Here is a 27,424-nt window from a genome sequence, read left to right as displayed (position 1 = left end):
TATGGTCAATGAGCTTTTTTATAGTTTAATAGAAAGTTACTACATAAATCATAAATTTTAACACAACTACCAAATTGAAATTGGAATCTGAAATTATATGCAACTATTTCAATAACTAATTTATATTAAATTCAATTTTATTCTCTTTCTTAAATACACAGCAGCATTAGGACTGGAATCTAGAAAAAGATGTCCTGAATTTTAATCCTCTCTGTGCTTCTTATTAGCAGACAACCTTGGACACATAACTTAAACTTCTTGTGCTTCCATTTCCTCATTTGTAAATTGGGGAAAATAATGGCACTTACTTCACAGAGTTTTCTGTATCAAATGAGATAATATGTGTCAAATACTTAGAAAACTGCTCAGTAAGTGTTAGCTCTGTGTCAAGATCTGTCAATTTCAACAGGAAAAAAAACCATAATTGCATAATATTTCTTCTAAAACTAACATACTTATTGGAATGGTTGGCTAGGCATCTCTCAGGATATTTTAACCCTTTGAAAGCATTTACTGTATAGAAAAAAAATAGATATATAATGCATGGAGAAAAGCTTAAGCTTTGCAAATTGCTTCCCTTGTGATTTTAAAGTTTTCTTCAATGTTTTTCTAAATTAATTAAAAGTACACTTCACTCCTATGCTATTTAACTCAAAGAAATGTGCAACAGTATAATCATACCATAACTTCTATACAAGATGCTTGAATATAAAATCAAATAAATCATCAATCCCTCTCCTGAGGACCTAGTCACTTCTCTTATCTGGCCTTCCATCCACTTGAGAAATGTCATTTGAATTTATGGAAAGAAACTTTATTTTTTTTTAATTTAAAAAAAAAATTTTTTTTTCAACGTTTATTTATTTTTGGGACAGAGAGAGACAGAGCATGAACGGGGAAGGGGCAGAGAGAGAGGGAGACACAGAATCGGAAACAAGCTCCAGGCTCTGAGCCATCAGCCCAGAGCCTGACGCGGGGCTCGAACTTACAGACTGCGAGATCGTGACCTGGCTGAAGTCGGACGCTTAACCGACTGCGCCACCCAGGCGCCCCGGAAAGAAACTTTAAAATAATTTGTTTAATCTTTTCAAGTTATAGATTAAAAAATAATAATGATCAGTAAAAAGTACTTGATTCAGGGAAGTATTTCATCTAGTACCTGATCAAAATTACTTCACCCACTGAACAAGACAATGGCCAACAGCTGCCCTTCTGCCCAGTCTCTTTTAAAAAATAAATCTTGGGACAGATATCATATGTTTTTGCTCATATGTGGATCTTGAGAAACTTAACAGAAGGCCATGGGGGAAGGGAAGGGGGGAAAAAAAAGTTACAGAGAGGGAGGGAGGCAAACCACAGGAGACTCTTAATTACAGAGAACAAATTGAGGGTGGATGGGGGGGGTGGGGAGAGGGAAAATGGGTGATGGACATTTAGGAGGGCACTTGTTGGGATGAGCACTGCGTGTTGTATGTAAGCCAATTTGACAATAAATTATATTCGAAAAATAAAATAAATCTTGGGGCGCCTGGGTGGCTCAGTCAGTTAAGTGTCTGACTTTGGCTCACTCAGGTCACGATCTTGCAGTTTGTGAGCTCGAGCCCTGCATTGGGTTCTCTGCTGTCAGTGAGGAGCCTGCTTCAGATGCTCTGTCTCCCTCTCTCATAAATAAATGAACATTTAAAAAATCAATCAATCAATCAATCAATCAATCGTGGGGCACCTGGGTGGCTCAGTTGGTTAAGCATCCGACTTTGGCTCAGGTCAGGTCATGATCTCAGGTCATGAGTTCGAGACCCACATTGGACTCTCAGCTGTCAGTGTGGCACCTGCTTTGGAACCTCTATTTCCCTCTCTCTTTGCCCCTCCTCCACTTGTGTGCAAGCACACACGCTCTCTCTCAAAAATAAATAAACATTAAAAAAGATAAAAATAAGCCTTACCTATGTGTTCAAGAAATATAGGTTTTTATACCTATAAATTTTATAACTGTAAATTGAAATCTTAAGACAAAGTAGAAAATAAAAGTAGAAAAGCTTTGACTAAATTAAATCAACCCATGAATCACACTGGTTCAATTCAAACATACTAACATATTATCCAAAATGAAACTACACTTAGAACACTGAGACTATAAACCAAAATTCTGGGTGAAATGGGTTCCCATATCTAAGAATGAAATCTCTCTACCTACTTCCGAGAGTTCATGAAGAGACAGTACATATTCAAAATGATGTGTCTTCCTAGCTATAATATCTGGAAAATGTTAAACGTTTACTTTTAAGTAGCCATTTAAATATTTTAGTTGATGTATACTATATTCAGAAAGTAACAAGAAACTTTGCCAGTGATGAGGACAAAACCCTTATTTCAGCACCCATTTTCTCATCACTGATCAAGCAGTTCACCCCTAGAAAGCTGAAAAACAAAAAATGATTATGTAGCTATGGATTCATCCCAGTTTGTCAAATGCTGTTCAACTTTTAAACCATGGACGTCAGTAAAAGAAGTGGAATGTAGCTTTCAAGTCTACAATTGGTAAGGCAACTACTCCACAAAAAGAATGTATTTCTTTTAAAAGGCAAATACTATAAGCTGTTTTATTTTTACTATATTATGATGCTTATTGGATGAATTTAGAAAAAACAAGTTTAAAAAGGAAACATATGTTGGTATGTCTTAAAATGAAATATCTTATTCTTACATGGAAAATGAAAAACAACATCACCAGGCTTGGCTTTTTTTTTTTTGTTTTCCTTTTAGAACTTCAAAATAAAATTCCCAGTAAACATATGATTGGTATTTTCTAAGATTGTTCTGATTGACATCCTCACTTCATGTAGATTGTTATGATTCCTGAGTTGGGAGTAAATGGACATGTTGTCTCTTATGGTTGTTAAAATTCAGAAACTTCCATTTTATTCTGAATATTTTGTACCCAGTCCAGGAGTCTATAGCACATGCTGAGGTAGACAATTTATGATTGTCCAGTTAATAGAATCCACCAAGATGAATGAGAGGTATGAGCCAAGCCTACCAGTCACAGCTTTTTTGGGGGAAACTAAATAAGTTATTACTTGAGTAACTTCTAAATTCCTCTTGATATAAATGATATAGGCATAGTCTCAGAAAAGATATGGGACAGTGAATGAGAAGCTAAAATTTAAATCAAGTTTTACCACTATCATTCATTTAAAATTGAGATTTAATTAATAATCAAAATTTTGTCTGCCTCAGTTCATCTGGGAAAAAAGCATTTGCAGATTTATTCCAGCAACAAGATAAGCTATAAATACATTATTAACGAATGCTGAAAATGTCTCAATAATTTGATAACTTGATAAGCAATGTTTTCTGTGTATTGGGATTATTTGACTAAATTTATTTAAAAACACACACAATTTGTGGCACAATTGGACAATTTTAACATAAAAAATTGTTTTTGTCTCCTGATTTTAGAATAATGTTGGGGAGACCTTAATGATTTATGTCTTTGAAATGATAATTTCTGATAATAATTTCTGTATTTCATGGATAATAAGGAAAAGAAAAACAATGCTAGTTTCTCTCTGTATCACACCAGAAAATTCCTTTTCTTCTGATCTTTATAACTCTGGAAAAATTATTTTAGCTCTTTGTATCTCATTCCCTGCAAAATGATGAAGACAGAGGGGTCCACAGAATATTACTTAATCAGGCAATTGTTGAGATTTAATGAGATAATGAATGAAAAAGTGTATCTAATCACTGGAATACAGTAAACCCTCCTTTAAAGTTGTTATTACCAAAGGAAATAATCATCAAAACTAAAAGGCAACCAATAGAGTGGGAGAAGATATTTGAAAATGACATATCAGATAAAGGGTTAGTATCCAAAATCTATAAAGAACTTATCCAACTCAACACCCAAAAAACAAATAATCCAGTGAAGAAATGGACAAAACACATGAATAGACACTTCTCCAAAGAAGACATCCAGATGGCCAACCGACACATGAAAAAATGCTCAACATCACTCATCATCAGAGAAATACAAATCAAAACCACAAGGAGATATCACCTCACACCTGTCAGAATGGCTAAGCAACAACAGATATTGGCAAAAGATATTGGAGAAAGAGGATCTCTTTTGCACTGCTGGTGGGAATGCAAACTGGTGCAGCCACTCTGGAAAACAGTATGCAGGTTCCTCAAATATTAAAAATAGATCTACTCTATGACCCAGCAATTGCACTCCTAGGTATTTACCCAAAGAATACAGGTGTGCTCTTTCAAATGGGCACAGGCACCCCAACGTTTATAGCAGCACTATCAACAATAGCCAAAGTATGGAAAGAGCCCAAATATCCATCGATGGATGAATGAATAAAGAAGATGTGGTATATACATACAATGGAGTATTACTCAGCAATCAAAAATAATGAAATCTTGCCATTTGCAGCTACATGGATGGAACTAGAGGGTATTTTGCTAAGCAAAATTAGTCAGTCAAAGAAAGACAAATATCATATGACTTCACTCATATGAGGACTATAAGATACAAAACATATGAACATAAGGGAAGGGAAGCAAAAATGATATAAAAACAGAGAGGGGGACAAAACATAAGAGACTCTTAAGTATGGAGAACAAACAGAGAGTTGCTAGAGGGGTTGTGGGAGGGGGGATGGGCTAAATGAATAAGGGGCACTAAGGAATCTACTCCTGAAATCATTGCTGCACTATATGCTAACTAACATGGATGTAAATTAAAAAATAAATAAATTGTTTTTAAAAAGTTGTTATTAGCTATATCTTACAAAATAGTACTAAAGTGGCATTTTAGTAAATTATTAATATTATACTTCTGGAACATGAAATACCTGCTAGAAATTCAATGAAATGAAATAAAACACTAGGATTTGGGAAGCCTAAGCATAAATTATAATTAATACCTCATGAATTCTGGGGGGGAAAATCAGCCAGGTAATCTCTCCTATAATTCAACTATACATTAGATTTATGATTTTTTAAATACTATGGTGAACATAATTAATGAAATTTTTGTAGTGTTTTAAGGTAAATTAAACATTTTACATCTACAATTTCATCCGTTGTTCACAAAAACTACTTCAGTAATCTATTCATGACCTGCTGTTTTATATAAAAATTTGCTTGCTATAATACAAAGTGTCGACAAAATGAAATTTCCATAATATTATGTTCAAAACTGAATTCTTGGGGATATAAAAACAATGAAAGGAAATACATGTATAAACTAAACAAAAATCAAGCCAGTTTTCATATTTCTGAATACCTACTGTGATATAGGATGCAGATAACATCTTTACATTGAAATAGTTATCAAAATTGCTTATGACTCATGCACAACTGTACAATGCATCAAATCCATAGTCAAGAGTAGTTCTATTTCTTTAAATGGTCACAATATTCAAAAGTTTTAATAGCTGAACAAATGATTTTAACTAAAAGAGAGCTATATAAAATGAAATTAATCTTCATGGAAACAGAAGTGGGATGAGAATTAGAAGTTTAGTCATTGCTAATGACTGAAATAATACATGGCCAGAAAAATTTTCTGCAGTATAAGAAACAACATAGAAGGACTTTGGGGATGAAATTTTTACTATGTCTTGGGAAATACACTTACACTTGTAGAATAGAGAAAAATACTTCTAAAACCTGTCAGTCTTTCCAAGATTTACACTGAACAACTCAGTAGTGCTTAGTGTTGCTAATAACATGCAACATGAGAGAGAGTTTGACAAAAATTAAACATGTTAGTTTAGGCATTTTTAATGATATTCCATACTGTGATGGGCTGATACTTAAGAAGTATATTTGCCCTTTGAATATATAAGAAATATATTAATTACCAAATAAATCAGACACTGATGATAATTACAAAATACCCAAAATTATAGTTGTAATTCTATATCATGATATAAAATTATAATCCAAAAGTAGTCTTGATTTTGCAGTGTACATTTGCATTTTATAGAAAGAAGATTAACTGCAATGAATGAATGTATAAACTGTAAGAGTTTCAATACAATAATAGCTAACCAATAGTCTAACCTTCACCAGAAATTCTATTGCCCCCCCACCCTAAAAAATACCTGAATTATAAATTTGGGACGGGGAAAAAGAAGAGTCATTCATTTATTCTACAAATATTTAATGAATGATAACTATTACACAGCTTGGGACTAGGTGCATTTGGGAATACAGGTATGGCAAAACATGGTCTGAGACTTTAAGGATGTAAACTAGACTTATCATGGTGATCATTTTGCAATATATATAAATACCAAGTTGCTATGAGGTACACCGGCAACTAATATAATGGTATGTGTCAATTTTACCTCAAAACATATCGTGCATGTAAATATATATCCATTTTTTTAATAGAGAAAGTAATAAATAATAGGAGAAAGTGAAAGTATTCAGGTGGGGAAGAAAAAGTCCTAAATATAAACAAGTGGGTATATTGATTAAAATAGGCTTTAAGTTAAAAAAAAGTTTAATATATGTAAAAAAAAACCCTGCATTGTATTTTACAAGTTTTCTGATTCACCCACCTATTGTTTCGCTGCTTGATGTTGTAATCACTGGAATGGAAGCTGCTGATTTAGAGAAAACAATGGAAAATAATTAGTTTTGCACAGAGGGAACATTATGCTTCTGAGAACATCTATGGTCATGTATAAAATGGGTCAACTTGAAATTAATGTTTCAAAGAAATTTAATCATATAGGTGGATAGATGTTAAAGTATAAAATTAAAGCTTTCAAATCCATAGACCACAAGTAAAAGGTCAAGAAAACACATTTTGCATAACAGTTTTTCCAAGGTCTTCCTCTAAAGCATTCTTAAAAACAAACAAAACAAAAGTCCCCATAAAATGTCATTAGAAAGATATAATAGTGCAAAAAGAAGTTTTGTTTTTTGGGTTTTTTGTTTTGTTTTGTTTTGTTTTTTTGTAAATGCCCTCTTGATTAAGTTGTGGGTAAAGATTATGGCTTACCTGCACCTGAGCTCCTGGTCACCAATGTTATTGCTATACAAAGAAGGAGGCAAATATTTGGAAATGTATGTTAAAATTGTGTTAAAAGACAAAATTAAAAGTATTTATTTAAAGATGTATTTACATATATGTCTAATGCAAATAAATGATTAAATGTAACAGTTAAATGTATTAATCAGATGTCCACACATTTCAAAACACTTTTTGTAGTCTTTAGGCTATTGCTTTACTACAAATCATTCAATTAACATTGAGATTCTTTGATATTAGTAAAGGATAAGTTGTAAATCATTTTTAAAGACTTTAACATAGAATGCTCTTCAGTAGTAGAATTTTCTTCACTTTCTCCAAACTAGTACGGAGAATGTTCTTTTTAGGATGCATAACCTCTGAATAGGGAAGATGCTCTTCACTAATATTATAACTGGATGTAGACCCTGCTATCTGGCATTTAGGAAATAAATAGAGAATGACAAATTTGAAAAAAGGGCCAAATTGCCACATTGCAAATTCACTTTGCTGCTGATTTAGAAGCTAAAAGGCAAACTTTTTTTTTTTTTTTTTACCTGCTTCAGTGCTTAATATGGAGGTAGCTGTTGTAGCTGAAACTGTGTAGGGAAGAAATTATTGAAGAAAAGTAAATTACTTGGATAATTTTACCAGGAAATTTAGTTTAAAAAATCACTTACCATAAACTAAGTGAAAATTTCTAAACCTGTGTTCAGAGGTTAAGTGACAAAATAATCTCTCATTTAAATAAAAAAAAAATAAAAAAATAAATCAACACAAATAATTCTATGTATTTATTGTATGCCCCCCCAAATAATTTTTCTGTTTTTATCATTTAACCAAAATCTCACAGGAATTTTATAAGGCCTATTTAAGGACCAAGAAATAAAGTTCAGAACCCTGACGTGGGATACCTTAGCTGTAAGTAAGTGATCAATAATAACTAAAAATTTAAATAACATTTTACAGACAATAACACAACTTTAAATATAGTATCAAAATATAAGGCTTCCAATTTACTCCACGATCTCTTCACTGATATCTCTGAATATCGGTCTACAGGAAATAAAACTCCCCCTGCATCACACAGAACAGGAATACGGTTAAGTGTACTGCAGCAACTCTAACTATGCTTATATTGCCAGTAAGTTGCAAGTCCCAAAGCTAAAATTAGACTGCATTCTGTCAGCGCTCTTCCTGAGTGGACATGACTGAAACGTCCTTGGAGCTTACAGCCGATATAAGAGTTAAGAAAAAGAAAGTAACTTTTTATTTCTATATTTTTAAATTACCTCCCGGTGTAATCATGATTTTAAAATTTTACTCCATGGGAGACCACATTTAACTCATTTTCATTCCACGTGTTCCAATTATTATCTAAAAATGTCAAGCTTTGGATGATGATATTTAACTAATAAGCATATATTACCTAATATATGTTCTAATCATATTCCTAGCTGAATACACTAGAGTAAAATGAAATAACATTTTGACAGATTTTCTAGTAACTGTTCATTCTAATTTGAAATTTTTGTATCAGATTTACCACCATATTTTTCACTGGCATAGACTGATGTGAAACTGTAAAGGATTATCCACAAAAAGAAATCAGAGCTACACATTGAAAACCATGATGATTTGGGGCACCTGGGTGGCTCAGGTGGTTAAGCGTCAGATTTCAGCTCAGGTCACGATTCATGGTTCACGAGTCTGAGCCCTGTGTCGGGCTCTGTGCTGACAGCTCAGAGCCTGGAGCCTGCTTAGCATTACGTGTCTCCCTCTCTTGCTCTCGCTCTCTCAAAAATAATAAACATTTTAAAACTTTAAAAAAGAAAACCATGATGATTTTACCTGTGAATGTTGAATTTGTAGGAGCAGTTTCTGAAATAAACATAAGTTACTATTATTGAGAAGAATGAAAAAGGGTGAAAAAGTCTAAAATCTCAAATTGCCAATGAATTATTTGTATCTTGTTTATTTTACTCCCTGCAATTTCTAATACAAACCAGGGAGTAGCTCATATATTTTTTTAAAGCTTATTGAGATTCATCTTTAAGATTTGTTGCTCATGAGTGATCCCTCAATTATTTAATTCTATCTTATCTAATCCTGACCTTTCAGCTCCATCCCTTCATGAATCTATTTTGAGTGATGTCTTACTGCCTTAATTCCCAGAGCCTACAGATAGGCAAGGGCTTCCATGCAGCAGGAGGACTACCTACTTGCTAGTTGTTGGAAATGCCTTGGCAGCATTGGTTTTGAAATGACACAACATGAACAAATACACAGCAATGGAATTGTCCAAACCACTGAGGGAGGAGCAGTTTAAGCCTTAAGTACCTACTCCTTTTTCTGTTGATGATCTGAAAGGATCCCAAACCCCATACCTTGTCTTCCCTAATTCAATTAGAATAAAATGCAAAGACTCACCACTGCACTCCAACTCTCCTGCGATGCAATAGCTGAAAGTTAAATTAAAAAAAAAATGAGGTTGAAATTTTAACTCCTACTGGCATACACCTCCTGAATTTGAAACAAAAAATAGTCTAACCATGAGAATGGAAACAATACCAAATAAGGGAACAATAAATAATCATTTCCCCAAAGGACGTTTATTTTTTGGTGTACTGTACCATTATTCCTAATCATTTCACTGCAGTGTTCTTGACACCTAAAAAAATGCTTTGCAGTCAAGCTGTACAGTTAGTTCTTACATTTTCAGCTTTAAACCTGACATCTTGGCCATGCTGCTCTTGTAGAGACTTCTCCTATTTGCTTCCATGTCACTGTCTGAAGCCTGTAAACATGATCTTGCATTTATAGAATTAAAACTTTCTTTTTACCCAAAATTACCAGTGACATTTTCTGTTCCTGTTTTCCTCATTATAAGATTTAACAAGCCATTTGTTGACACATGGATTTACTGAAAATATGAAATAACTAGCATTACTGACAGAAAATTGAACCTAATGCTAGCCTTATCATTTAGAAACAGGAAAGCTAAAAATTATACATGTATACTTAATTTTTTTTATAAATGAAAATGCAAGGAACAGAATTGCTTCTTAGAAAGTTAATAGAGAATGTACCATGTTCTTCCACAGTTATCCTGAATCACTCCACCTGCTGGTATGATATCATTATAGAAGCAGCTGCACTCAGATAAACTGACGCATTTCATGGTGTTCTCATCCAGATAAGGAGCACTATCTGGGCACTTAGCATAACATCCTGTATGAAAGATGACCCATGGTTCATTTCTGTTTACAGAAACTTGTCACATTGCATTACATATTTGTAAAGTTACTTAAATGCCTACATGAACTGAAGTAGATAATAGCAAAATGATATCATTTTGGATTCAGGATTCAGATCTTCTTGCAATGGAATATCAACCTAAGAACTGAGAACTTATACATTTTCACTGATTTATTTTTCTAAAATGTTTCCTGAAGTATTTTAAAATAATTTGCAACTTTAATGATGGTATGATGTTGAATGTAATACAACACTTTGATAAATACATATCTTGAAAAGCGAATGCCAATTCTAAATATCTATTTTTTGTAAGGATAGATGAAGATCCAGGTGTCATAATAAAATGAGCTGAAAAGATCTCAGAGACTGGGATCTAACACAGAGGTGACTCTGGGAAGTTACTGCATCTTCTTATTTTCTTGCCACTTCTTCCTTTCCAAGATATGAAATGCTAAGAACAAAGTGCTGATGACGTGTGGGATATAGTTAATTGGACTATATAATACATTGCATTCTGAAACTACGTTCTCAACAAACTATATTGTCTAATGAAAGGTATAAAAATTGACAATGGGACCGAAGCACTGCATTCTCCCCACTGCTTGTCTGTCTTATTAAACAGATAATATATGTCTAGAGGAAATGTTTCATTTTTTATGTTTATTTATTTTTGAGGATAGAGAGACAGAGAGAGAGCATGAATGAGGGAGGGACAGAGAGAGAGAGAGAGAGACTCATTATCTGAAGCAGGCTCCGGGCTCTGAGCTGTCACCTGAGAGCCCAATGCAGGGCTCCAACCCACAAACCGTGAGATCATGACCTGAGCCGAAGTTGGCCACTCAACCGACTGAGCCACCCAAGGGCCCCTAGAGAAAATGTTTCTTATGTAGAAATATTAATGTCATAACAAGTATAAATGCCTATCCGTTAAAGTACAGAATGTGAGGACCGGGGTGGCTCAGTCGGTTAAGCATCTGACTCTTGATTTCAGCTCTGGTCATGATTTCGTGGTTTGTGAGATGGAGCCCTGTGTAAGGCTCTACAGGAACAGTACCAAGCCAGGCTGGGATTCTTTGTCTCCCTCTCTCTCCCCTCACCATCAAAAATAAATAAATAAACATCAAGTAAATGAATGAATGAATGAATGAATATATAAATAAATAGTAAAATGTAAGATTCTGAATTGGCAGAAATAACATTTTCAGTATTCAAATATCAATATAATTCGCACTACTTCATGGATATTACTAAAATTTACCTTACCTTCTAAAAGTGCAGAAAATTTCTGGCCAATAACTTGATCTTTGCAAGTTTTTGCAGTCACTGTACCACAAGGTTCATAGTGCCAACTGCATTCCCCAGGGGCATTGTAATAATCACAGTAGACAGCTGTAATTTAATTGTATCAAATTACTTCCATCTATTATGTAACAATTTTCACCTTTCCCTTTCCAAAGCATTTTTGAATGATATTAACAAATAAACAGACCTAGCATATATCATTCTATCTTATCAGGTTCCTTTGGCTTTATCCAAATTGCCCGATAAGCCAAAATAGCTCACAAAAAACGGAGGGGGAGCATATAGGATCAAAACAGCACTTTCCTTTGACACCTCACAAAGTTGGTTTGGGGTAGAAAAGTAAACACTAATTTTCCCATTTTAAGGTATTTTAGGTCACAGTCTAGATTCATAGTTTTACTGTTCAAGACTAAATAGCAAAAATAAATCTCTGGGAAAAGAAGGCTCCTTTAATATGTAAATAACAGTTCCTGAATGAGGTAACTAAAGATTTCAATATAACACTTCGCATAATAAAGAATAAAATGTGGATTCAATGTCAATATTTCTCATCTGTCATATTTTCTCTCGTAATACTTTCCATTAGAAGGGAAAGAGCTGATTTCTACTAAAATTATCACATTCCATATATATCAATATATGTATCAAGACCAGGGCTCTATAAACGTTTTTAAGATAATGTGTAAGGACTTGAACCCAAAGTAGATGAGGTAAATGTTCAAGGATATATGGCTACACCAAGTTAGGTAAACAATTCATTGTTCATCTAAGTATGAATAAGAGATACTTTCCATCAGTATTTAATTTCTCCCCTGTTATAAGAACTTCAGAAACTCCAACTGAATTTGATGTACTGTGCCAGGTGCTATACTTTTTAAAATAGGGATTTTTCCCATCATAAACATATTAACATGTTTTGAAAACTTTCTAGGCACAAGAGTATGTATTTTATAGAAAATATGGAAAGAAGATTGATCACCTAACCAAACAATGCTATCTAATTACCTTTTATAAGAACAACACATGGACCTCACTTACGGCAGAGCTCTGGTTTTCTCCACCTGACACAGACTCCAACCGCACTGCACGCCTCTGCGTACATAGCCACAGCTGTGCAGAATCCCAGGTACTTCCCTTCCATGTCACATGCACAGGCTTCTTCAATGCATGCATCATAGTAGGCATTGGGGTCCACCTAGAGAACACGGCCCATGAGTCTCTGGGAGCAAAGCCTGTGCAGGTCCCTGCTCTCAGAGCCATACTACCTTGCTGTGGCAGTCTCTGAAGGTGCTGTCCCGGATGATCTCACATTTCCGCACAGCCCAGGCCTTACAGTATGGGTTTGAGTCACACGGGAAAGCTTGAGCTACTGTGTCTGAACATTCTTGACTGGTTTTCCAGCTATTTCCAAATTCCAGTGTTCCAGCAGCTACTGATGAATATCGTGTTGTGAAATCATCCTTGAGATCACCATTGTTATTTCCACAAAGACCACATACTTTGCCCTGTAGAGATCCGAAAGGGAAGTTAACAAGTAGGTTGTAGTAGGGATATAGATATATGAAGAGATGAGATCAGAAGGGAAAATTAACAAGTGAGTTGCACTATAGTGGTATACAGAGACAGATATGTAAAGATGTTATGATCATTTATAGTATCATAGATCTACTTTATTTATTTTATTTTATTCTTATTTTGTATTTTATTTTATTTTTGAAGAGAGAGCATGTGACAGGGGGAGGGGCACAGGGAGAGGGAGAGACACTCTTAAGCAGGCTCCAACTCAGCATAGAGTCCATGCGGGGCTCGATCTCATGACGATGAGATCATGACCTGAGCCAAAATCAAGAGTCAGACACTCAAGCCACTGATTCGCCCAGGTGCCCCCCCCTTTTTTTTAAGTAAGCTCCATACCCAACATGTTGTTTAAACTCACAACCCTGAAATCAAGAGTTGACATATTCTGCTGACCGAGTCAGCCAGGTGCCCCCACCATAAATCCATTTTAAATTCCAAATTTTAGAAGGAAATTAAAATCTGTGGATAAGATTCTGGTACTGTTTAACCCGATATCCTATATCACAAAATGATCTAGTATCAAATAATATAAATGCATTAAGAATTATTAAAAAATAATTATATTCACTAGCTTCAAATCATACATGAGTAGACTCTTAGCCTCTTAGAATTTTTGTTCTAAGAAATATATTTAATTCTATATATTCACCAGCTACCTTAAAATTGTATTATGCAATAATCTCAAGTAACCAAATATGGTTAAACTAGAACGCTTCAGGTTTATTGCATTTAGTTTTCACCAGGTCCTATCATCTTTGATTACATTTCTTATTTCATCATAAGGTTGAACAGTTGTGGAAGGCTTATTCTATGGAAGAAACTACCACTCTCTCACTTTCCACTGATGAATTGTCTCTAGTTCGCAGAAACAGAAGTTATTTTGTTTCCCCGTTAATCACTTATTAGTGATATACATACATTCCAGTGTGGATCCAGTATAACAGAAACTCTTGTATTCTTGTCCCAAATTATGGTTATTCCATTTAAAAATTTCAGAATCAAGTACAGGCCAACAGTATGTACAGAATATGTATTTCCATTGATTTCACATTCCTTACTTTCTGTAATTTTGGCTGCTGTTACTTTCCCATCGTGCAGAACAACATTCTGATCCTATAAATTAAAAGACAGACTTATAATATCAGTTTTATTTGGCCACTCATAATCTGAGAGAAAAAATATATAAAGAGAAACAGTACCATACCTGAAAAGCAACTATGATTTTTCTTGAGCATGTAAGCCCATTTTCACAGCATGGGACGCTTTCAGTTAAGAGACGGAATGTGCCATTTTCACGACCACAATAATCCTTTAAAAGTAAATTATCATAATACTTTATAAATATCAGGGACGTGGAACTCAATTACAATATTTGCATCAGACAAAGAATTCTTAGACAGTGATACCTTAAACTCAATAAATTACCATATGCTGTGTTATGGAATGTCCAGAAGACAATAATTTAACTGCATATATGGAGAGGTAGCCCTCCCTGGCTGAATCCAACCTAGTTAATTTGCTTTCACTCGGTCCTTTTGTAATATTTTATAAAAGTTTAGAATTATAACATATTACATAAGTATTTAAATGATATAACATGGCTTATAATCATTGATTTATTTCTAGGCTCTGTACATAACTAGATAAAGTTGTTTATTTCCCCTCACTGATTTTTATGAAATTTGCATAAATATAAAACAATATAAGTTTAAAGCATAAAACAATCCAAATTTCAGGAAATTAGATATTACTTAGGAAGCAGCTTAGTAGCATGTAACAAGTGTGAACTCTGGAATCACACAGATCTGGTTTTGAATACGACATTTTCTACTTAGTTCATGTTGCTTAACCTCTCTAAGCCTCAATTTCTTCATCTGCATCATAGGAATAATAATATCAGCCTTTGAGTATTGCAGTGATTAAATGTAATCAATTTGCTTTGGCAAAGAAGCACTCATAAAGTGGTAACTGTCATTGCTGATAGCGCTGTTGTTAAATATCTAGCATTCATTGAGCACTTAGTATGTGCTCCAATATTTGCCCAAATTTGGTTTCAAGGAAGTTGTTTCCATCCCCATTTTATAGATAAGGAAACGGAGACACAGAGGGATTAAGGAATGTGCCCAAAGTCACACAACAGAGAAAGGGTAGAGCCAAGGTTGAAATCTAGACCTACCGCCTCCCAAGTCAGCATGATACTGTTATATTGTACTGTCTTTGAGAAAGACTTAAGGGGCCATTTGTTTAAATTTCACATTTTGAGAATAAAATTCTCCAGAGAACATCTGCAGATAAATAATAATTATTAAGTATAGAAGAATTGTGATAAAACACACTAGTAATTACCTCAAGAAATGAATACTGGCAGAGACCATCAAAGCTGTAACTTTTTCCATCAAAAGTTCTAACATGACCTTCCCCATAGATATGGCAAGTGGTTTGACATTCATTGTGTGTACAGCTCCAAGACCCTTTTATGCAAGTACTAAAAGAAAAAAAAAATGATAGAGTGAGGTAATTATATTATGCCAAGATTCACATTCTCACACTGTTTTTGTAAAGAAGCACAAAACCTTGTTTTATATTGACTTAAATTTGGCAGTTGTCTTCATTATATCATGTTAACCATAGAAAATGCCAAATAAAGGCTCTATTTCATAAAATATAGCCTAGGGAATACAGTCAATAATATTGTAATAACTTTGTATGGCAACAGATGGTAACAACACTTATTGTGGTGAGCGCTGCATAATGTATACAATTGTTGAATCACAAGGCTGTACACCTAAAACTAATAAAATATTGTATGTCAACAATACTTCAATAAAAAATAAAATTATAGTTTCTATTTAAAAAATAGCATTTTAACTATATTTGACCATTATTCTTCAATATCTCAAAGTATGACTTCTTTCCTATAAAATAAGAGCAGACTATACTTTCTAATATCCAAAACATATGAAATAGTCTTTTATTTTTTAAGGTTTTAATTTAAAGTTGATTTATTTCAAGAAAGACAGAGAAAGAGGCAAAGAGAGAGGGACAAAGAGAGAATTCGAAGCAGAGTCTACACTGTCAGCACAGAATCCAAGCAGAACTTGAACCCACAAAATGCAAGATCATGACCTGAGCCAAAACCAAGAGTTGTCGCTTAACCAACTGAGCCACCCAGATACCCCTATAGTAATTCTTTATTATGCACCATTTGTTGCAGCCAACCGAGGTAACACTTCCCTGGTCATACTCCTGTCCACCAAAAGAACATGGGCAGTCTTCAGGAAAGACACAGTTTCCTTTAGAATTTCGAACCATGCCAATTGGACAATAGCACCCACGTTTGCAAGGCAAGTTCTCCTATAGGAACAAATAAAAAATATACATCATCAGGTGCTGCTGTAACATGTCACATTATCAGCATCCATTTACCATGCATAACTATATACCAAGTATCCATTTAGAGCCAACATTTGACAAGTCAAAATAACACACAATAAATATGACCTTCGAATTCTTTTTCAATGATGTTTTGGTTGGCTTCTATCCTGACACAATGAAAAGTTTCAAAAAGTTTAACTGCACAGCCATGTTCCTTACATCAAAACTAGGTATGTTCCGAGTGCTACAGGTACTGTCAACTCTTCTCTGTGCCTTCGGGTCCCTGCAGTCAACAAATTCAGTCCCTCCGGTACAGTTCTCTGCAGGATAAAGGAAGTTGTTAATCAAGGGCCTCTTGATGTGCTTGGTTTAACCGAAGTAGATATTTTAAGCTTAAATTATGATTTCAACACTTACGTAGGGTTAAATCAATGGGAGTCTGGCAAAGAAGAATTCCATCCCGACAGACACTGGAAATAGAAGAAAATTATACATTTAAACATCAAACTTCAATGACAACTTCTTAATACACTGTTAGAGAAACTTTTACCCCTCATTCACAAGTTTTATCCAAGTAGATGGATGAGACACACTGCCCAGAAATAACACGCACCCAGTTATAACATGCAGCCTTGTGCATATTATAGGAATATACAAGCAAGGTTCTATGGGTATCAGAGAACACATGAAAAGGATGGCTGTATCTTGATGGATGAATTAGATCCAACAGATAATTGCTCATAAGATACAAAGCTGTGATGCAGGAAACAACAAGGTATGTTCCAATGACTTGTTTGGATTGAAAGCAGTAAGTAGGATAGGGAGAAGTGGTAAAAGCAAGGCAGGGCCAGATTTTGGATGGTCTTAAATGACGTGCAAGCTTACGTCTATTCTTCAGGCAACTGTCACCATTAAAGCTCCTGAGCAGGTAAGTGGCACAATCAGAATAATGCTTCACGTTAGTCATTATAGAGGTAGTGCAAGAAATATGAGACACAGAGACAGGGCAAAGAGCAGCCAACTTAACCATCATGGTAGTGATGGGGATCTGAAATAGGGTAATGATAAAGGGAACCATAATTTGGAGGCGGTAGCCCAGGTTTCACTAAAAAGGTAATCTACCTACTGATTCCTCAACATCTACAGAGAAAGTATCATGATCAAAGCCCAACCAAATGTCTTGTGTGCTAGAATAGAATAGAAAGAGGTTTTTACCTATGCTTTCCTTTTAAATGGCCAAGAAAAAATCATCCATTTCTAAATGATAGTTTCATGGAACCAAAGAAAAGAGATAAGGTGTATCCAAAATTTCTTGGAATGGCTACTTCATTTTTACAGTTACATTGTTAAGAGTTGCTACCTCTGCCTATGGAATTAAAGATACAGATAAATAACTTTGCCCAAAACTGCAGAATCACAATCTCCTTAGCCATTACAAGAAGTCACAATTCTTCAACTTCTCCTACTGCCCAGGAACTTAGTTCAAATTCTTGAGTACAGCCTGGCCACAGTCTACTTTTCCAGCCCAATCCTTTCCAGCCCAACAAGAACCTACATGCGCAATACTTTCAAGCATTTCCTATGTTAGTGTGTTCTGTTTACGCTATTGGAAATCTCTCTTCCTACCCCAATTTTGTCTGGAAAAAGTTTCAAATCCTAGTAAAACTCAAGTGCTAGTCTCCTCTGAAAAGTTCTTCTTATCTGCTCAGGCACTAACTGGCTCTTTCTGCTACCATATTATAGTATACAAACCTTGCAAAAGTGAGCACTCTGCTCATTCTGTGAGACAAAGGCAATGTTCCTTCATCTTTGTAATTCTAGCCCTCAGCACAAGGCCTGGAACATGGCAAATATCTATTTAATAAGTGTTTGTTGAATGGTGAATGCTGAGAGACAACTAGAAAACATCGTTTGAATATAAAATCATTTTTGCATCCTCTGTATGTAGGGCATGCTAGAATGTTTTTATATTGGTATTTGAAATCAAACAAAAGTAGAATAAATCAGTTAGAGCCATTATGATGCCGTGAGCACATCAGGTTAAAGGGAGCAATAACTAACTTTAATAAATACAAATTTTAAAATGTGGTAGATCTAAAGAAGACTTTAGGAGACATCTATTTCTCTGGAAAGGACAGTCCCCTGATTTCAAAGTCATAACAAGTATATATGCAATTTCCATACCATTTATTGTCATCAATATGGATGAGTTTGCCTGGTTGTATGACCTCGTCATTTAGGTAGCAGTCACACTGAGATTTTGGAACACAATTCTCTTCATTATTATGGTACATTCCATCAGGGCAAGTGCACCCATCAACTGGAACATCTTCTACATCACAGCTCCTATCTCTCTCTGACAATGATCGACAAGAACTATTGCAGGCTTTTACATTGTACTTGAAAACCAGGCCACTTGGGCAAGAGTGATCTGTTGGTATAGGAATAAAAAATATTAAATATGTATGCATCCAGAAAAAGTAGCAATTCTATTTCATCTTGATGTTTATAGATATTATAGTGAATTATTCACAATTGAGGTTATGAATAGTCAAGAAAAAGTTACTTGCTGTTCACTGGTATTTTTCATTCTTTTTTTATTTGCAGTCAATATTGAGTCCCTACTATATGTTTACATATTCTGCTGGGGATAAAGCCCATAAACAAGATAGGAAATACACTGCTATCATGTGACTTATATTTCTGGGGAAAGGACAATTGTGGCACGTGCTATAAAGAAGCAAGATGGGAAGCTCTAAGTATGTACAACTGGGAACTTGCAGTCCATGTAGAGCATGAAAGCTTCCTAGAGAAAGGTAATTCTATGCCTGGGGAACAGCCTACATCAGAAGACAGGGAAATTCTTTCAAAGAGCAAGAAGAATAGAAGGTATAAGCCCAGACACAAAATCAGTAATTAGAACTTGCAGGGCCCTCTTAGTTTGCTCTTTAGCCTTAGAGCAATGAGAAGCCATTGACTCATTTTAGACTGAAATATCAAATGATCAGGTTAGTTTTTTTTTTTAACATTTATTTATTTTTTAAGAGACAGAGGGAGACAGAGCATGAGCAGGGGAGGTGCAGAGAGAGGGAGACACAGAATCTGAAGCAGGCTCCCGGCTCTGAGCTGTCAGTACACAGCCCAACGCGGGCTCAAACTCATGAACCGTGAGATCATGACCTGAGCCGAAGTTGGTCGCTTAACTGACTGAGCCACCCAGGCACTCCGATCAGGTTAGTTTTAGTTGGTTTTACTTTAAAGATTATCCTGACTTCTTTGTAGAAAAAGTGGATATTAAAGGAAGCAATTGAAATAACCCAGGAGAGAGAAAAAAAAAAAAAGAGTTTTTTTTTTTTTGAAGTAGGTTGGTGGCCATAGAGATGGAGAGATGTGAATGTATTTGAGAGAAATTTTGGAGGTGAACTTGACAGACCTTTGATGGGAAATGAGCTATGAGGTATTGTGATCTACAAGAGATGTATTTCTATAAAGTTTTCTTTTTTTGGGTAAGCCATGTATTTTTCTGAAGTCATATTCAAATACTACAATAAATATGTTAAAAAAATGCAAGATTCAATAAATATGATAGTTGAACTCCTAATTTAGTTATTTTTATTTTCTTAAAAATGTCACTAATATTTAACACTTCAAAATGTAGTAGGAGTTGGAATATTAAATTTCAGCATATAATAACTGAACAGAAACCCATGTTAATATATAAATATGTATATATTCTGTTCTTATTTAAATCAAGATCAAAGACTCAAGAAGTAAAACTGCATGGATAACTCAAACATATTTAAAAAAAAACAGGAAATCATCTTTGAAAGAAACAAGTACAAGTTTGTAAATACATGTTTCTAAACTACACACACACACAGACACACACACACACACACTGACACACACACACTATAGTAAAAGTGAGAAGGGAGTCATCTAAAGCCCCTGTCCTGCTCACCACATAGTCCAGTTCTCCATTCCACTATGTATGTTTCTTTCTCAGCACACGCTTTTACATAGTTGCCTAAAATCGTGCACAAACAATCTTCACTGTTGTCACAAGTGCAAGTGTATTTTTTGCATTCCTTTAAGGTAAGAAATAAATGCATATTACTTTATGAAAATGTTCACAAGAACAGGTAAACTGGGTATCTTAATTCAGTTTATAACCACTCCTCTTCCTTGAAAATAATCTGTCTTGAACTTTGGGAAATACTTCCTTTTGAAATATGCAAAGTAGTAAATCAATTATTAACTAAGTTTTCCACAAACTTAGAAAACTCAGAAAGAGGAACTTATTCAAGATTTTTCTCATTCCAGGGGTGCCTGGGTGGCTCAGTAGGTTAAGTGTCCAACTTCAGCTCAGTTCATGAGCTCATTGTTCGTGGGTTCGAGCCCCATGTCGTTCTCTGTGCTGACAACTCAGGGCCTATTTCCCTATCTTTCTGCATTCCCCAGCTCACGCTCTGTCTCTCTCTCTCTCAAAAAAATAAATAAACATTAAAAAAAAGATTTTTCTCATTCCAACTTATTTGCCAGTACTGTTTTTTTTTAATTAGTATATCTAACAACTGAATAATGTTAAGTTTAAAGCTATGTCTTAATGTACTGGCAGTGCCTGTTATTTGAAAAATTTTAATGTCTACAGGCTTCTATTGATATTATCAGAATAGTTTGCAAAGAGCTGTTAATCTTAGACCCTCACATACCTCATGATATAGTTTAGGATTCACAATTGGATGGCAGGAAGCAAAAGGCCCACTTGAATCAAGAAGAATTCCACAGTGCTTTTCAGCATATCTTTCTGGAAGAAATTTAATGCACTCAAAATTAGTATCAGTAATGTCATAATTTTTAATTTAAAATGTGTGATTGTGTTTTTAAAGTGTTTTTGCGGGGCACCTGGGTGGCTCAGTTGGTTAAGGGCTTAACTCTTGATTCTGCTTCAGGTCATGATCTCAGGATCATGAGATAAAGCCCCATATCAGGCTCTGAGCAGAGCATAGAGCCTGCTTGGGATTCTCTCTCTCCCTTGCTCTCTGCCCCTCGCTGCATCCCCAACCCCCATCCACCACAAAATAAATAAACTTTAAAAAGTTAAACAGTAAAATGTTTTTGCTAGAACATATCTAACTTATTATCAATATATACAAAAATAGCATGATATAACCAGAAACACCTTAAACTAAGAGGCAAAGTCTTTCTTTTTTTAAATTGAAGTACAAACACACAATATTACACTAGTTTTAGGTGTACAACGTAGGGATTAGACAACTCTATACATTATGCTGCGTTCACAAGTGTGGTTACCATCGGTCACCATACGATGCTATTCCAATACCAATACCACTGACTATATTCCCTATGCTGTTCCTTTCAACCCAATGACTTACTTATTCCATAACTGGAATAAGTGGAAAAATCTTTATTAGCTTCATATATTTGTACTAAATCAGTTAACCTGTTTGCAAAATGCAATTTCTACCAAAAAAAAATGGGACTAAGGGAACCAGATTATTTATTCAGGTACATAGCAAGTGGGTAAAATGAAATCATCACAACACCAGCACCACCTCGCCCCGTTGCCACAATAATCATGTCAGTTTTAGGACAAGCAGTATCAACAATTCAAACACACATTTTATTTTTTACGGGCTGAATTGATATTTGGTTGCTTCGTAAATCACTTCTTGTATTAAATTAACAGAAAATGAAGTTCACAAAAATAACATCTGAGTAACAAATGCTTTGCTCAATGATTTGCAAATACTTAAAGATGATGTCAGTGACTAAAAGAAGGATTGCTAATTTTTTTAACCATCTTTCAATTGGCCTTTAAAAGTTACTGTCACCAGGATGCAATAAAGAAGCTGACTGAATCTATTAAGAGGACATTGAGGCCAATTGTTTCTAGGTGTGCCTGGGTGGCTCAGTCAGTTAAGCATCTGACTTTATCTCATGATTTGTGAGTTTGAGTCTGGAGCCTGCTTTGGATTCTGTGTCCCTCTCTCTCTCTCTGCTCCTCCCCTGCTTGTGCTCTCGCTCTCTCTCAAAAATAAATAAATAAACATTTAAAAAATAAATAAAAATAAAAGGACATTGAGGCCAATTATTCCTAAAATTTTGACGAACTTGTAACCAGGTTTTACCATTTTTTATGTTAATATTACTAACAGCTTATTACGGCATAGTTTCATTTTCTTATTTTATTTTAAGTTAAATATAAAAGATTGAAAATAGAAATAGTTAATTTATATAGCTCTCAAAAGTGTTAATATAGTCTCCTTAACAAAAATTGGCTTGGGTTCTTATGAGATATATATTTGTTTTCATTTATTCGCATTTTAATTATTTTCATTGCAACACCTGCAAAACAAAATAACATGAAAATTGAACCTTCAAATGCATATTACCATGTGGATGTTAATGCTTCTATCAACTCCTTTCATTAGTCAAAACAAGTAGATGAAACTTTCAAAAGAAATTGCTTTGTAATTTTTAAATATTGTCAAAAGCTGATCAGACATTTGCTTCAAATATGGAGATTAATTTAGAGACAACTGATTAACATATAAACAACATATTTTAACTTACTTTCCATTGAATTCCATTATTTACGAAAGAAGTAACTTAAAGTATTTGTTAAAATCAACAACACTAAGTATGGGAACAATCAGAGCAAGTCTTTGATTCAAAATACTTGGATTATCAGAAACAGACCGATAAATACAGAGGACAAACTGATGTTTGCCAGAGGGGAAGGAGATTGGGGGATGGGCAAAATGGGTGAAGGGGAATGGGAGATACAGACTTGTAGTTATGGAATGCATAAGTCCCAGGGATAAAAGGTACAGTATAGGGGATGTAATCCGTTGTGTTGTAATGACATGGTATGGTGACAGACAGTAGCTACACTTGTGGTAAGCATGACATATTGTATAGACTCGTAGAATCACAATGCTGTGCACCTGAAATCAACGTAACATTGGGTGTTACCTGTACTTCAATAAAAATATTTTAATTAAATAAATAAAAATAAAATACTTGGGTGACAGATTCATCTTTAACCCTTATTAAGTACACTCTATCTGGAGTCCATTATCAACATCAACCTTAATGGAGATAATAACTACGTCCGTGCTCTTCATGAGTGTTTGTGGGAATAAATGGAACCAATATTTATGGAAATCTTCGGTAAGCTAAAACATGAGCTGAATCCTACAAGTGTAAAGTTTTCCTCGTAAGATCTGTATTTGGGGGTTGGTATAATTAACAGACATGACAGCAGTAGTTAGGAGATGTGGATCTAGCTACAGCTCTATTGTTAAGTAGCTGAGCAATTTGGGGGAGTCTCATCATTTCAACCAATGATCATTTCCATGCCTAAAATAAAGGGTAAGAATAATAAATGAAATGATCTGTAAAATTTCCTCTAACCCTACTACTCTATAGCTATGAAGAAAACTGTCAAAGAAGGAAAAGAATGCGTATAGAAAAAGACAAATATGTTGATCCCCCTCCCCAATGAAAGATGTGTTTTCTAGTTGCGCTCTCAGCCAGCCAGACTGTTTCTCCGCTGTTCCCTGTAAAACAGGTACAGTAAAACAAGCACTAGCTAAAAGCAGGATTATCTGAGAGTCTCATATTACTAACAGAATAAGTATACAATTCCTAGTACCAAATATTTAATCACAGAGTTTAATGTTCAATTACCAATACCTTTTTCTATACTGATGCACGAAGTGGGGTTTCCTTTAGGACAGGGCATCATTTCCCAAGAATCAGCAAATGCCTGAGACGTTTTCTCCAATATATTCTGACTTGACATGAAATCATCCTCTGCTCTGTTGTTGTAGGAACCACAGAGTCCTGTATAGAGCACAAAACAAATTTTAACATTTCCTCCCCTACTCACCTTTTTGGATTCATAGTCTCACCTCATATTCAGTTCTTCACTCAAATCAAAACACATAGAAGCTACCTGAGCGTGTATGTCTTGGTTAGTCTTTACACATACAAGCAAAATTCATGACACTTCACATTAATATCCCATTTTATTCAAATACCAGGAGCACTGAGACACTATTTTCCATAAATATTGTGTGTTTCCTGTTTGTCACTATAGCTTACTTAACCTCCTCTGACAAGGTGGGGGGAAACGTGCTTACAAATAGGATGTTTGGGACTGCACATTTTCAGTTGTAGTGTGGAGAGTTGAATCATGTTAAGGGCCATATGCATTTGATCTGGATCCAGGGATTACATTTTTTTCCCTATGTATAAATAAGTCACCTTTTCAAGTAAAGACATGGTGCAAAAGCTTAGACTTTTGAAATTAGTAGCTGTGGGATTTGCCACTGTTTTGTTTTATCTGACATCCATGACACTATGTGGGAGCTGATTTCTATGACAGAAAACAGCAGTGAAAGATAAGAACATGTGATCTATCAGCAGGAAGACAAATTGTAATGTCGTTTGTGTTTGAAACTTGATATTCAAAAGATGTCTAAGTATAATATTTTCATCTTCTACAGGCAAAAGCTCTGGTAATCTACATTAGCAAAGTGATATATATCCTATATTATCAAACCTGACTTTAAAACACCTTAATTTAAAAACCTTAAATTTGTGGAAAACCATTTAGGAATAGGTTTTGTAATAAATAAAACCATCTTTACTGTAAGTTGAAACTGTTTTACTGCAATATTGAAAGGAAGATTAAGTAAAAATGCTTTATGCATAATGTCATTAATTGAGAAACAATTGAAAATTAAAATAAGTGATAGTAACATTAGAACCTTGGAAATAAAAACATATCCAGGGGACTTACCTACAGTGTCTGTGAATTGGTTGGGTGGCATGGAAACATATAATTGCATCACAGGAACAATCTGTATCTGCATCTTTACATGAAAGTTTGTTTCTACTTGAAGGTATGAGGAAGATGCTTTGAAGATCTGCATTTGGTCTGTTAAAATAATTATTAACATTAAGAATAATAATTTAAATAGTGAACAATTTTTAATTCATTAAAATGGTTTTATATTTTCATGTGTTAAAAAACACACATTTGATATCCTTAAAAATTGAATAAGTGAATGCATCTTACATTTAAGTGGATTTATTAAACTTACCTGAATAATAATAACCTTGATTTCTAATCTTATCATTTGTGACTGTTCCATCTCTATTGAATATATATTTGTCAACTGAAACAGACTGATATTTAAAACAATTGTTAGTTCATGTTAATTTGTAATACTAATTCATTTTAATGCAATATATGCACCTTCATTTTTATGCCATAAAGTGTTTAATTTTACTAGATTAATTTTATCTTATTATTATTTTACTATTAAATAAAATAATATTATATTTTTATTATATATAATTACTATGGTGATGAGAAATAAATAATAATTATCATTTACTAATAATAAAAACAGATACAGAGTGCTAACGGGGGAGGGACAGAGAGATAGGGAGACACAGAATCTGAAGAAGGCTCCAGGCTCTGAGCTGTTAGCACAGAGCCTGACGCAGGTCTTGAACCCATGAACGGGGAGATCATGACCTGAGCCGAAGTTGGATGCTGAACCGACTGAGCCACCCAGGCACTCCTTAAATTAATTTTTAATATCTAAAATATAGAACATTTTTTAAGCACTCCTCATATGTTTTTTCATTGCTTCTTATACCAATTCTTTGAGAAGTATTGTAAAGGAATTTCCATCCCTAATTTGTAGATGAGGAAACTGAAACTCAAGAAGATAACTTACATTTCTAAATGTCAGAAGCCTTCTAAGTACCAAAGGCAAGTCTCAATGTCCTCCCTCACCATTTAGGTCTATTTCCTTTTACAATGTCACTTCCAAATACATGAAATTCTAAACAAATATAATTGCCTTTTAAATGGCCCACAGAGTTTAATAATTTAATAAGCACATAAGTTGATCTGTAATTAGTGCATTAGTTGTATACGTATGATAACTTTTATGTACTTAAGGATCCTTAGAAGTATCTACCTCTTCCAGGGACATTATCAATTTTCTGTACAATATCACTTGTTATTTCAATTTACAGAGTAAAGCCTCTCTTCTACCACAAAACTTCTGAATTTGTGAAGTAATTGATTTTATTTTGCTCTGGATAAACTTTAGGGAGTGGACTACTCACCGAATTCAAGAGGAGTGTAACACTATTTAAGCACGTTCCTGACCGACCATTTGGACAGGGACGAAGTTCAACGCTAACAGACCAATCTTTATCCTGTTAAAAAACGCATTTCATTGATATATTTATTAAATGTCATTGATTATATGCTATTACTGCATGATTCATTCACAATGCATGTTTGCATTTAAAACATGTACAATTCCTACATATAATCTGTCTGCTCTGAAAGTAAAACCTCATTCAGTCCATGGTAAGTGTAGAAATGGCCACTTTACAGAAGGTCCAAGTATCTTCCATAAACTATATCTGATTGGTGGGTTTTCATAGTCCTCATTTTTTTCTTTTATCTTTACTTTTTGTCATCTCCTCCAAGGGAATGTGCTGCATTGCAGAGACAGATAGGAATTAGAGATGACATAGCTTGTTTATTCTCTGGACAATCCACAATGTCTGTTTAAAGCCAATGTGAAAGGTATTTAATTTGTAAAACCAAAATATAAGTCATGTCAAACATTGACTTCCAGTTCTCTCTGCACGATCTAGGAATCTAATATAGGAGAAGCAATTATTCCACATATTTTGGTGTTGTTTCCCTTTCAGTTTGCCCATCCCCCACCCTCACAGATTATGTGAGGAGCATAAAAGGAAGAAAGATTTGGAAAATGGTCTTTTAGTAGCCAGGACAGAATTTTTCAG

General features: G+C 34.5%; 1 protein-coding gene across 1 annotated transcript in view; it reads right to left on the bottom strand.

The window, feature by feature from the left end:
• LOC122473605 (mucin-19-like) overlaps window positions 1-27,424 on the bottom strand; it is a 102,135-nt gene that overhangs the window by 65,984 nt on the left and 8,727 nt on the right. The window contains exons 8-28 of the mRNA XM_043564258.1: window positions 26,729-26,821; window positions 25,687-25,771; window positions 25,383-25,520; window positions 24,272-24,421; window positions 21,262-21,356; window positions 20,511-20,637; window positions 18,734-18,980; window positions 16,967-17,019; window positions 16,769-16,869; window positions 16,377-16,528; window positions 15,521-15,659; window positions 14,379-14,483; window positions 14,093-14,287; window positions 12,862-13,101; window positions 12,635-12,791; window positions 11,558-11,683; window positions 10,126-10,267; window positions 9,467-9,498; window positions 8,888-8,917; window positions 7,594-7,635; window positions 6,582-6,626 (exon numbers count right to left, since the gene is read on the bottom strand). Of these exons, the coding sequence (XP_043420193.1) occupies window positions 6,582-6,626; window positions 7,594-7,635; window positions 8,888-8,917; window positions 9,467-9,498; window positions 10,126-10,267; window positions 11,558-11,683; window positions 12,635-12,791; window positions 12,862-13,101; window positions 14,093-14,287; window positions 14,379-14,483; window positions 15,521-15,659; window positions 16,377-16,528; window positions 16,769-16,869; window positions 16,967-17,019; window positions 18,734-18,980; window positions 20,511-20,637; window positions 21,262-21,356; window positions 24,272-24,421; window positions 25,383-25,520; window positions 25,687-25,771; window positions 26,729-26,821 (2,494 nt within the window). The remainder of the gene's footprint in view (window positions 1-6,581; window positions 6,627-7,593; window positions 7,636-8,887; window positions 8,918-9,466; window positions 9,499-10,125; window positions 10,268-11,557; window positions 11,684-12,634; window positions 12,792-12,861; window positions 13,102-14,092; window positions 14,288-14,378; window positions 14,484-15,520; window positions 15,660-16,376; window positions 16,529-16,768; window positions 16,870-16,966; window positions 17,020-18,733; window positions 18,981-20,510; window positions 20,638-21,261; window positions 21,357-24,271; window positions 24,422-25,382; window positions 25,521-25,686; window positions 25,772-26,728; window positions 26,822-27,424) is intronic.

The sequence above is a fragment of the Prionailurus bengalensis genome, chromosome B4 (assembly GCF_016509475.1).
Source record: "Prionailurus bengalensis isolate Pbe53 chromosome B4, Fcat_Pben_1.1_paternal_pri, whole genome shotgun sequence".
Lineage (NCBI taxonomy): Eukaryota > Metazoa > Chordata > Mammalia > Carnivora > Felidae > Prionailurus > Prionailurus bengalensis.
This window is presented reverse-complemented; position numbering and strand designations above follow the sequence as displayed.